The sequence below is a fragment of the Balaenoptera ricei genome, chromosome 10 (genome assembly GCF_028023285.1).
Source record: "Balaenoptera ricei isolate mBalRic1 chromosome 10, mBalRic1.hap2, whole genome shotgun sequence".
Classification (NCBI taxonomy): domain Eukaryota; kingdom Metazoa; phylum Chordata; class Mammalia; order Artiodactyla; family Balaenopteridae; genus Balaenoptera; species Balaenoptera ricei.
This window is the reverse complement of record NC_082648.1, coordinates 4244334-4257378: the sequence shown is the minus strand read 5'-3', so window position 1 is coordinate 4257378 and position 13045 is coordinate 4244334. Positions and strand designations below refer to the sequence as shown.

The 13045-nt window shown below is 48.5% G+C and overlaps 1 protein-coding gene across 2 annotated transcripts in view; it reads right to left on the bottom strand.

Moving 5' to 3' along the window:
• Positions 1 to 7078: 7078 nt before the first annotated feature.
• CCND2 (cyclin D2) overlaps positions 7079 to 13045 on the bottom strand; it is a 33128-nt gene continuing 27161 nt past the window's right edge. For both annotated transcript variants that reach the window (XM_059935136.1, XM_059935137.1), the window contains exon 6: positions 7079 to 12496. In XM_059935136.1, coding sequence (XP_059791119.1) covers positions 12347 to 12496 — 150 coding nt within the window. In that variant the 3' untranslated portion in view covers positions 7079 to 12346. The remainder of the gene's footprint in view (positions 12497 to 13045) is intronic.

Sequence of the window (13045 nt, the reverse complement as noted above, 5' to 3'; positions counted from 1 at the left end):
TGAGAGCAGAGATATTGGTGGGGTCCCTGAGGAATAAGGACCAACTAAAGATGTGATTTTTTTTTTTGGGGGGGGGGCTGCATTGGGTCTTCTTTGCTGCACGCGGGCTCTCTCTAGTTGTGGCGAGCGGGGGCTACTCTTCGTTCCAGTGCGTGGGCTTCTCAATGCAGTGGCTTCTCTTGTTGTGGAGCACAGGCTCTAGGCATGCGGGCTTCAGCAGTTGTGGAACGTGGGCTCAGTGGTTGTGGCTCGCGGGCTCTAGAGTGCAGCTCAGTAGTTGTGGCACATGGGCTTAGTTGCTCCGTGGCATGTGGGATCTTCCCGGACCAGGGCTCAAACCCGTGTCCCCTGTATTGGCAAGTGGATTCTTAACCACTGAGCCACCAGGGAAGTCCCAAGATACGATTTTTTAAAATGATATACGTTTGGGGGTTTGGTAGGAGAACAGAACCTCTGCCCCTTCCCAGGCAGAGCGCCCCTGGAGGTGGCGAGACCCCACAGAAGCAGTGGCTTTGCAGAGCCTTAGACAGAGTCTGGGGTAATCTTTTGGCTCCAGGCCCCAGCATAGCGTGGGAGCAGCAGAATGTTTCTTTTACATCCAGAAGAAAACCACAGTTACAGTGTTTGCAACTTTCTTTAAAATATTTTGGAATATGCAGCCCATGTGTGTGATTTCGGTAAGTTATAACCCAGATGCTACAACCATTCTGCCTTGGCCACCTGGCACTGCTGTAACAGAAGACCGCAGACCTGGGGGCTTTAACAGCCAATATTTATTTCTCACAGTTCTGGAGGCTGGAAGTCTGAGATCAGGGTGCCAGCACGGTCAGGTTCTAGTGAGAGCCCTCTTCTGGTTGCAGACTGCCAACTTCTCACTGTGTCCTCCTCACACGGCAGAGGGAGAAGAGACAGCTAGGCTTCTGGCTGCTTCTTATAAGAGCACTCATCCCATTCATGGGGGCTCCACCCTCAGGACTTAGTTATCCCCCAAAGGCCCCACCTCCAGATACCATCTCACCAGGAATTAGGTTCCAACCTATGACTTTGGGGGGACACAAACGTTCAGTCTGGAGAACATTCTAATCAAGAATGGACAGTCTAAGGGTGGTGCACTGGTTCTAAGGATGGCGCACTGGTTCTAAGGGTGGTGCATCGGTTCTAAGGGTGGTGCACTGGTTCTAAGGGTGGGGTACTGGTTCTAAGGGTGGGGCACTGGTTCTAAGGGTGGCGCACTGGTTCTAAGGGTGCTGCACTGGTTCTAAGGATGGGGCACTGGTTCTAAGGGTGGTGCACTGGTTCTAAGGGTGGGGCACTGGTGTCGTAATCAGGAGAACCGTAGTCCACAGGAACTTCTATCTGCATTTCGATTGCAATGGATACTTAATTAGCATCCTGAATTTCAGAAAATAGATTTTGTTGGTGCAAATGGTAACGTGTGCAACACAAGTTAGACGGGGGCCTCGTTGAAATTGTGTGTATTGGCTGAGACGTTTTAGGGCCCCCCCTCCCCACCAGATGACCAGTTAAGGGTCTAGAGAGACTGGTCTCCATCCTCGGGGTGCTGCTGGCCGAGCCTCGTCTCTCCAACAGCCCTCCATCCGGCCGTGGGATTGGGAGGCCCTCTGGTTGCTCCTTGCTGACTGTAAAGGAAGAGAACCCTTCCTTTGGAACATTTGCCTGGAGGAGGGAAGCCTTCCTGCGAGGTGGAGGTGGAGACAGAGCTGCGCAACGTGGCGGAAGATGCAGAGCGCTAGAAGTCAGCCACCTCTGGGTCCCAGTCCGAGCCTGACCCTTGCTGCGAGCTGTGTGTCCCGCGAGTCACTCGGCGACAAGACGAGGTGTCAGATTCATCGGGGGTCGTGAGGGTCATGAGACGCTTGTGAAAGCTCTTTGAAGACTGCACTTAGCTGCTAAGAAGTCTCCCTCATCTCAGAGCTTAAGCTGGCGGTACTGAGTGGCTAAACCATCGATACCTGTCTGGAAAATGAACTTTTGAAAAGACTGAATTAGGTGCCTCTCTCACACGCCGCTTTAGTTATTTATTTTTTAACTTTTTATTTTATATTGGAGTATAGCCGATTAACAATGTTGTGACAGTTTCAGGTGCACAGCAAAACGACTCAGCTGTACATATATATGTATCCATTCTCCCCCAGAATCCCCTCCCATCCAGGCTGCCACATAACACTGAGCAGAGTTCCCTGTTCTATACGGTAGGTCCTTGTTGGTTATCCTTTTTAAATATAGCCGTGTGTACATGTCAATCCCAAACTCCCTATCCCTTCCCCGCACCCTTCCCCCACTGTTAACCATAAGTTCATTCTCTAAGTCTGTGAGTCCATTTCTGTTTTGTAAATACGTTCATTTGTATCATTTCTTTCTAGAGTCCACATATAAGCGATATCACATGATATTTCTCTTTCTCTGTCTGACTTACTTCACTCAGTATGACAATCTCTAGGCCCATCCACATCTCTACAAATGACCCAATTTCGTTCCTTTTTATGGCCCAGTAATATTCCGTTGTATATATGTACCACATCTTCTTTATCCATTTCTCTGTCGATGGACATTTAGGTTGCTTCCATGTCTTGGCTCTTGTAAACAGCACTGCAATGAACGTTGGGGTGCATGTATCCTTTTGGACCATGTTTTTCTCCAGATGTATGCCCAGGAGTGGGATTGCTGGGTCATATGGTAGCTCTATTTTTAGTTTTTTAAGGACACGCCATACTGTTCTCCATAGTGGCTGCACCAATTTATCACACTCCACTTCAGCCTTGACAATGGCTCATACTTATCAGGCTCTGGCTCTGTGCCAGGCACTGTGGACGTGTTAAAATGAGTAACTCAGGAGGTACTGTGAGCGTTGGACCCCATTTCAAAGATGAAGAAACCGAGTCATGGAGGGGCTCAGTGATGCCCGAGGTTACACAGCCAGTGGGTGGTCCAGGGGTGGGAGGGGAAGGGGTGGGGGGAAGAGGGGATCCCAGAGCAGGCACTTGTGTTCTTTACCACTGCATGAAATAGCAGCCGTCCTGTGACTCCTTGTCTTTTTCTGCAGGGAGTGCAAAGACATCGTACCTGGAAAACTAGGTGCCAGAGAAACATTTGTCGAATGGGGTGTTCGGTGCAGAATGCTTGGCACGTAAGCAGCCCTCGTTTACTGAACGCACAAGCAGTGCCCGAGAGCCCCACGCACAGGAAGGGTGGCGAGAAGGCATCATGTGGATGGTTGGGCTGACTGAAACAGTCTTGGGATTGGTACTTTTCAACAGATCCAAAAATCTCACAGGTTTGTCTTCTTACGGGGTCATTACGGTACTAGGAGAACTAAAAGTGGCTCCCCAAACAAACAAGCAACAGAGAAAAAGCTGACCTTTAACCTGGCCTACCTGCAGACCTCAGTGTGGGCTGACTCTGGGGTCTCAAAGGAAGTTCAAGAACCTGGCCCAGCTCCCGGTTACCTGATAACTAATAGCCCATGGAGAGATAACAGAGCAGAGATGACAAAGCCTAATGAGGAATGCAGGTCTTTTTCAGTTGGGGTAGAAAAGCAAAGGGAGGGTCCCAAGCCTGCTTTGCTCCCCCTGGGGCTTATGGGGGTCCTGCTTCATAGCTGGAGGTGGGACAGGCTGCAGAGCTGCAGACTTCTTGGGGGACAGGTGGCTGAGGTCAGTGAGGGAAGCAGGTTCCACGGGGAATGGGGGGAGGGGAAGGGGTCAGACTGTCTACAGCAGCAGCCCGGACTGTCTTGCAGGCCTGTCTTTTGCCAGAAATGTATTTCCCAAGAGGAGTTAAAATCCTTACTTTTACGGGAAAGCTCTCATCTCATATTGGCCCCGTAAATCATGATGAGAGTCAAACTAAACACGCCCGCAGGCTGGATTTGGTTTATAGGCTGCCGTTTCTATCTCTGAATTAGACACTGAAAAGAATGGCAAGAAGTCACATATAGCACCAGCCGCTCCCAGGTGGAGTCAGGATGTGGCAGTGCTGACAGGTGCAGGGGAGGGAGCTGCCGTCCCGCTCACCTGCGGGAGGTAGGAGCCACCCTACACCTGGCTGCCCCGCTTCTCTCTGCAAGTTGCTCCCGCCTGTGGCCTTAGCGCCACCTAGTGGACTTTCCAGGAAGTGCTCCATGTTGACACCCACCAAGGCCAGAGGGAGGAGGTGGAGTTCCAGGGCCACCAGCCAGAGCCAAAGCAAGTCGCCAGCAATGAAATGGAAGCGGTGTTTTGGATAAGCGTAAACGCCAAGCTCCCGTGGGATGCTGAGGCACGGTCCGAGGGAAATCAGCGGGGCTGTCTTGCTGTGTTCTCAGGCCGCCCAGTTTTGCTTGCCCACCTGATGGGATCTGACCCTCCACGGCAGCAGGAGGCCCCCAGGCCCAAGCCATCAGCTCAGAACGGCCAGACGTATTTCTCAGGAGGAATTAGGTACATGGGAATCGACGTCTGTGGCCAAGTTCATCCCGTTTCACGAGGATAACATCTGTGTTCATGGTGTTTAAAATCCATTATATTATGCATGCTCTTCAAGCTATATTTTCCCTTCACTCTTAAAATCACTTCCCATCCCCTTATTTTTGGAAAAAAGTCAAACTCTGTTTCCAAACTCTCCTGCATCTTTCCACACGTGTTTTCCTAAAACTCATTTGCTTGAGGGAACCCATCCCATCTTGTCGGAAAGTGCCCCCTGCCACCCAGGGCATCGGCGTTTGCTGTCAGAGCTGCGTGCAGTCTTGAGGGCGTGTGTGTGTTGTGCCCCATGGGAAGCCTCTTAAACCAGGGGGCATGGGTTTTGTCTGCTCTGCTCTTCCTTGCAGGCCCATGTAGACCCTGCACACGCGTGTTGGCTGTGGCCAGTCAGCTCTTTGTGATGTGATGACCCTTCATGCCAGCATGTTTGTTGCCGTTGCTGCTATAAGAGCAGAGCAGAGCAGAAATGATCTGGTGTAATACCCAGCTCTGAACGTTCGCCTCATGGCAGCAGGTTGAGAACGTCACTAAGGCAACTGGAACTTTCATTTTGGTGTGACCTCTGTGTCCTGACATAAAAGTCCCAGATCTCTGCAAAGTCGTTAGAAAAGTCGTTAGTCACTAGAGCACAAACAAAAGACCTGGGATTTCGAAGTCTCCACTCCATCACTAACTTCCACTTGCAGAAAGGGCCCTTTTGTCTCAGGTTTGAGGTTTTCCACTTATAAGATGAAATGGATCCGAGAGTGTGCTGTGAAGGGGCCGTTGGATTGACCCAGAGCCAGCTGTGTGGGATGGAACACTCGCTTCTTCAGGGTCCTTCCCACCTGCAACACTCGTAGCCCCGGATGGGAGAATCCAGCCTTGCTGGATGGAATTTGTAAGGAGCGGTGTTGGAGTGTTATTAATGGACACGGCACCAACACTGCAGGGCGAACAGATCGGGAGGGGAGGGAGGGAGGGACCTGGCTGGAGAGCAGGTCATGCAGAAGAGGATTCCAAGGATGGTTAAGAGCGGCAACCAGAGGCCTTGGAAACTCCCGAGAGGTCCAGCGGGCTCCACGAGGCAGAAACCCAAGAAAAAAGTTATCCCTACTTTTCTCCAAGAACACTGGAAATCAATGGGGGATGGAGACAAAGGGGAATTTCGAGAGTCCTTGTAAGATGAAACATCCTATAAAGTGGAGTTCCTTGGGAGTAACAGGGAATGTTTTCATCTGTACCTTCGCACCGTGACCAGTACTTATCTTCCCACTTGCAACTCAGGTCAGAATGAAACTGGAAAACAGCCTTCAGTGACTTTTTTTTTTCCTTAGGAACTAGGTTATTATTTTGTGTCTCTGTAGCTCTATTTCCTTTAATATTTCATTGTGTAACTCTCACAGAAATTCACTTATTTTATTTTCACATTTAAAAAAATTTTATATTGGAGTACAGTTGATTTACAATGTTGTTAGTTTCAGGTGTACAGCAAAGTGATTCAGTTATACATATACATGTATCTATCCTTTTTTCAGATTCTTCTCCCATATAGGTTATTACAGAGTATTGAGTAGAGTTCCCTGTGCTCTACAGTAGGCCCTTGTTGATTATCTGTTTTATATATAGTAGTGCGTATATGTTAATCCCAACCTCCTAATTTATCCTTCCCTACCACCTTTCCCCTTTGGTAACCGTAAGTTTGTTTTGTAAGTCTGTGAGTTTCTGTTTCTGTTTTGTAGATAAAATTCATTTGTATCATTTCTTTAGATTCCACATGTAAGTGTTATCATATATTTGTCTTTTTCTGTGTGACTTATTTCACTTAGTACGATAATCTCTAGGTCCATCCACGTTGCTGTAAATGGCATATTTCATTCTTTTTTACGGCTGAGTAATATTCCATTGCATATATGTACCACATCTTCTTTATCCATTCAGTGACTTTGAAAGAGACAGGGAACTACAGAGAAAATGAATTTTCGTAGTAACATCAAAAGGGCATGACCCATCACTCTTGGGAAAGAGGCTGGTCTGAGTTGCTGAGGTCGGGGAGCAATGGGCAATTTGTTTAAGTGTGGACTTTCCCACCCCTTTCCCAGGCTCTACCTCACCACCCTTCCACCAAGGCAGTGGTAGTCCAGTCCTCACAGGAGGGATACAGAGAGGGAGAATCAGGAATCAGGTGGGAGCCGGGAAGAGCTGCAGGCAACCGGGAAAGCTGCGGAGGTTGGGTTCTCCCAGAGACACGCCCTCCCCTCCCCGCCGAATCTAGAGGTGGCACCTCGGAAGCCAGGAGATACTCATACCCAGGAGTGAGTAGCTGGCAATAATCAGAAGATTAGCATCTGAGGTCTGGTCACGACAGCAGTGACTGACCCACCTTCTGAAGGTGGCCTGAGGCTTCTGGTTTATAAGAGGGTTGTACGGGTGACCCAAAAGTTAAAAAAACAAGGTCATCAATTGGTTGCACTGCAATGACACACACAGATGACCCTCCAGGTTAGGATTTGCATTTTACCCCAGCACCAGCTGCGGCCAACAGAGTCCTGACGCAAGAAAGCTGTGTTCCACGCTGAGGATTGCCGGTCAGGAAAGAAGTCAAAAGAGCCAGAGAATTTAGGTCAAGGTGAGTTTATTGTCCAAATAGCATAACCTAATTGCATCCAAAACCATTTTCAAATCCATCTTTAAGCTAGTCAGAAAAACAGGTTATTATTTTTAAAAATCACTTAACACTGAACAGATAGGACCTCTGAAAAGGCAGCTTGACTATACCATGTCACCATCATGGCCAATACAACATTTTTTTTCCCATACTTCCTAAAAACCTTCCGTGTATACTGATCATGCTACTTTAGCACTTGCTCGCATGCCGACCAAATAAACACCCACACCTCTTACAGAGTACATGGTGAGAGAATAAAATTGACTGGATATGGCATCACACTCATTTTAAAGCAAAAAAAAAAAAAAATTATAATAATAATAAAAGAAAGTCCAAGACGAGAAACTGTAACTGAGAGAGAGAGAGAGAGAGAGAGAGAGAGAGAGAGAGAGAGATCTGAGGTACATGGTAATGAACATAATGGAAAAAATCCAATGGCCTGGTGATCTGCCGGGGATTTCAGAGCTGGCCAGCAGTAAGAAATACAACCAATTAAAAAAAAAAAAACGAAAGAAACCACGAGAACTTTTTTGTTTAAAGGATAGGCACCTGTCAAAATACACTGGCTACTGTAATGCTACAGTCAGTAAGGCACTTTTTTCCCCAAAGTAGGCTGCAGGCAAAGGGATAAATGTGGCAGCTCCAGCATGCGCGTGTATGTTTGCCGATGGCTTCTGGAAACCTAAGCCAAGAATCGGGTCTGACAGCCCAGCCAAGTCTAAAAGCAGAGACACACGGATACAGAACGGTGGTTCTGGCTGAAGTGACGGTTCTGGGTCATTTAGAATCCAGAATCATGAAAAAGCCAAGTGGGATGAGGAAGCCATACACGTCCTCTTGAATCTCCCGGCCCTATTTTGTACAAACGGGTGACAGGAACTGCCCCGAGCCCACTGTGCTCCGTAGCTACAGAGCGTCTGGCTGGCTGAAGGGGACTTTACCGTCTCAGCACTAATTTCCCTTTTAAAGCTATTCTCAGGGTCGGACTGTCTCAAAGATAAACAAAGAGGAATCCTTTTGGCTTAGAAGCCAGCTGGCTTACTCAGATGTCCCCCCCCATTCTTACTTCCCATTTCCACTCTACCAATATTCTCTTCTTGAGCTAGAAAATCATTATTTACATGAGATAAGGTGCGAGTCTATTTCTTCTCCCAGCCCTGCCCCCTGTGGCCCGTGGAGGGAAAATGCCCTTGCCCTCTTTGAGAAAGTCATCCAATCCTGCTACCGTCCTAACCCAGCAGTCCCAGGGCTCCCAGGGCAGCGTGGACATGGCCTTGGGGCCGGGCCGCGGCCCTTTCGGAAGGGAAGCCCCCGATGCCCGCAGCCGGGGTGGTGTCCCCTCGGAGCCACGCGTGCCTGACTTGGATGCTGAAGGAGGGCGGACGGGGCCTCTGCTACAGCACACAGACCAACAGGGACCTGGCTGGGGGACACAGTGGGCTGCTCAGTGGGGTGGGGCAGTTCCAGAGGACAGCCTCCCCGGACAGAAGCCCCTTCTCTCAGCCTAGGGGGAGCATTCTGCTGAGGCATCGGTCCCCTGCCCCTGCCTGCAGGCTTCTCGGCTGTTATGAACCCGCATGGAACTGAATTATGCTTAGCATATATTTTTGGCATACAAGGATTTTCCCCCGTAGGATTTGGCCAAAATAGGGGAAGGAACAAAATTTGGCAGGTTAGGGGAACAACTTAGCTCCCACTGATGGAGAAAAACATATAAACAAACAAACAACCAAAAAAAAAAAAAAAAAAACAAAAAAAACCATAAAGAGGAGGAAGTAAAGAAGAGAGAGAAAGACAACAAGGTAGAGAAAGACCAGAATAGGTTTGGAACCCTCTTAGTGGGAGGAAAGAGAAAAAAATGCACGGGGAGAAGTGAACTCCTCTGGAACAAAAACTCCTACCGAGGAAACCAAGATCCAAGGAGCGGGTACAAGCCAGTTCAACAAAGCCGGGGTCCCTTCTTTTCTGTTAAGGAGAGAGCAGGCAGAAAAGCTAAATTACCTAGCACCCTCCCCATCAGCAACCCTACACCTCCCATCACACTAGGCCCTGAGGATGGGAAGAAGACAAAGCCAGAAGGCCCCAGTGGCCCCCTGGGGGCTCCAGGGCTGGGAAGAAGAAAAAGCCAGAAGGCCCCAGTGGCCCCCTGGGGGCTCCAGGGACAGTGGGAAGTGAAGGGCTCTGGCAAAGTCTGTTGGCCTGTTTCCTTCCTTATTTGTCAGGTTCTCTCATGTGCTGCTTCCCTCTGAGCTTAGTGGCTGGTCACTGTTCAAGGGATCTGTACCTGGCTTTCTCTTTAGGTTCCAAGACTCCCAAGAACTCTAGGGCCCTTGCATTCCTCCATCCCGTGGAACCCCTCAGGGCCCAGAAGAGTGGCCTGTGCAAAGTGTGCTCCCGATAAAACACAGGCTGCTCGGCCTTCCTCTCCAAAACCTCAAAATACAGCACCCACTGGCCCACCAGGAATCCCTAGAATGTCAGGGTCATGTAACTCACCAAGTCCTGAACCCTTCTAACACACTTCACGGGAGACTGACTCGGCTGGGACTGCATCTCTGCAGAGAAGCAGCCTCCCTACCTCCCTTCGACCACCAATCCAATACTCATCGGACCCATTTTTCCAACCATGCCAATTCAACGCACGATCTAAAACCGGAAAACCATTTAGTGCCACTTAGCGAGGACCTGCCGCAGGCCAGACAGGTGGGAGCGGTTGCCGTGGCAACCCTACCTGCTGCAGGTTCAGACCTAGGAAACCCTCCGAGATCATCCTGAACGGGGGCTGCCCGTATCCGGGAAGGGGCCAGAGAGAGGGGAAACGTGCCAGATGAGAAAGGACCCAAAGCAGAGGAGAGCCCTGCTTTAGAAAGGCCTGCAAGATGAGACTCTCCAGATAGCCTGCTGGAATTCTCTAGTCTGTGTCCTGATCGCTGGTACCCAAGTGGTACCTAGGCCACTGCATCAACCTCTGTGCTGAGTGTCAGCCTGGCGGGGGAGGGGAAATCCCTTGGTTCAATTGCATTTTTTCCATCATGATGAGGATACCAGAGTCAGAATGGAAGCCTGATGACCTTCACCACGGAAGAGGTCCCTGGGCGTGAGACCCTGGGGCCAAAACCTCCACCTTCCACCTGGGAGGGGCTGCAGCCTCCTCCCCCCGCCTGCCTTTCCTGACTAATGGGCTCCGAAGCAGAAACTGTACGGTTGTGAGGTATTATGAGAACAAAAATGTGAACCATTTTCTTTTGTAGCTATTGATTTTGTCCAGTAAACCTGAGGTAAAGAATACTCTGTCTTTGAAGGATGTGACCAGAGAGGAAAAAAAAAAAAAAAAAAAATCCATGAATACGCTACCAGAAGAAAACAAACTATGTATGGAAGAAGGGCTTTTCCAGTACGAAGAACTCCTATCTCAACCATCTACTTCAGGACTTGGAAATTGAAGCGGTAAAATAATATATTATAAAATTGTTTATAAAATAGCAGCACACTCGGTGAAACATTACAGCTAGGTACTGTTAATGTGGATAACAATGAATGATCTTAGCTTCTTAGCAGCGCAAAAAAAAAAAAAAATAATAAAAAACTGAACATAATAAAATGAAAAATAAGAGACCCTTAGATTTTTCTCCATCTTAAACCCTTATACTACGAAACAAGGCAGAATCTGTGTATAAAACAATTCTTCAAAGTAGCCCTGTTCTGATCTTTTTCTTATTTTTACTTAAAAAGGCAAATATTTTAATAGCTTCATTACCTGTCAATTATAATTGTGCAAAAAAAAAAAAAAGTTGGTGCTTCAACCTCTCTGCTAACTGAATGCCTCTAAGACGTGGAGAGGAAAAAAAATTCAAGTACGCTGAATGCAACCTTGCAATGAAATCAACAAAAAAACGGAAACGGGAACAAAATGCCACACTGATGACCCGCTGTCTGTCTTTGCACCAGCAATAACGTTTTTTTCCATGTCCAAAGGAGGAGTATAGAGGTGGGAATTAAGATCCTTCTGTGCCATCAAAATGGTAACAGAGCTTTGTTTTTAGGAATGTTGTGATGGGGATTTCAGCGGAAGAGGGTGTGTCTTGAGTTCCGGTGGGGATGCCAGAGAGTGTCAGATACAGGACAGCAACCCAACTGGGGGCAGGAGGGGAGGGGGCACAGGAGGAGAAGGGAGGCAACTACTCTGCATGATTTGCATAAACCATCCCATCTATCCCTCGGGAACAATTTTTCAAAGTGCTTTTCGAATGGAATGGTTTATACCAAAACGCTCACCTGTGGACCAGACATGCCAATCAGCACCAAAGAATTCGTTTGTTTCCTAATGAGGGATGCCAAGGTCACATTACTCTCTTGAACACATCAGGAGAAAAGTTTCCATTCCAGATCCCACCCTCGGGCTCCGTCTGCCTCCATTTCATAGGAGTTTTGGGGATGGCCCGTCGCTAGATTGCCCCTTTTAGATAAAAACTGGGTGGTGTCTGCAACGAACCATGTTTGGAAGAAGAAGCAAGATGTCGAAAAACGTGAAACCCCAGGATCCAATCACCTGTGTCCAACGGGCAAAACATCATCTCTTTTAGGTAGCAGCTACTGTAGACAGCAAGAGTTGTCACTAGAGACCCAGCAACGCTCCTGACTTAGTAACAAACAGGTGGTCGGGAGCAAGGGCGCTTCTCCATCCAAAATGGTTCGATCGCACTGAGATTATTTTGTAACTCCCTCCCCGTCCTGTCCCTCCTTATTTCTAATTCCTTCTCGAGTTCATTGCTTTGCAATCTAATCCTGCCATAAATGGCATCCGCAATTCCTCGAAATTATCCTACCAGGGGTATATATACGTGCTAGTTCATAACATGAAAAAAAAAGTCTCTAATTTGTTCCCATAGTGCAGGCATACATTTTCGCTAGCTACTCTGCAGGTTTTCCTGTAAGCATTTTACTATGACTTTTAATATCATCAAACAATAACTGTTCGCATATATACGGGATTCCCTTCTGTTGTACTTCAAATAGGCACCAAATGCTTTTAATGATTCCGTTTTTATAGGACCTTTATCTCTCACTTCTAAAAGATCTTTCAATATGATCTAGGTGGGGGCAGATTTTTTTTTTTTTTTTAAGTTTCATCCTAAAACATAAGAGAACAAAACACAACCAGAGAGAAGGAGAGAGCAGATTGGACGCTTCTCTCCCATTCGGCCTGCCCGACATCCTCTCACAGGTCAATATCCCGCACGTCTGTAGGGGTGCTGGCTTGGTCCAGCTCGTCCTCCGACTTGGATCCGTCGCCCTGGTCCTGACGGTACTGCTGTAGGCTGTTCAGAAGCACCACCTCAATCTGCTCCTGGCAGGCTTTGAGGCAATCCTAGAAGAAGAACGGTCCAGACCAGAGCTGTTAGCAAGGGCAACAGTACACAGAGCAACTGATGAAGAAAACACACACGATTCAAGCCCCGCCTAAGTCCGCGCTCCTTTTCCAGTAGAAAGAAAGTTGAAACGTACGGGAGATGCATCCTTCCGGTGCCGGGGAAACTCACCACTCCAAGTGGGGTCCACGGACCGGCGGCGTCAGCACCACCTGGGAGCTTGTTAGAAATGCAGAACCTGGGACTTCCCTGGTGGTCCAGTGGTTAAGCATACACCTTCCAATGCAGGGGACGCGGGTCTGAGCCCTGGTCGGGGAACTAAGATCCCACGGGCCGCGGGGCAGCTAAGCCCACGGTGCCGCAACTACTGAGCCCGCGCGCTCTGGAGCCCACGTGCCAAAACTAGAGACAAGCCTGCGTGCCGCGATGAAAGATCCCGAGTGCCACGACTGAGACCCGATGCAGCCTAATTAATTAATTAAAGAAAGAAAAAAGAAATGCAGAACCTCATCCCTCTCCAGACCAGTCAAATCAGAATCTGCATTTTA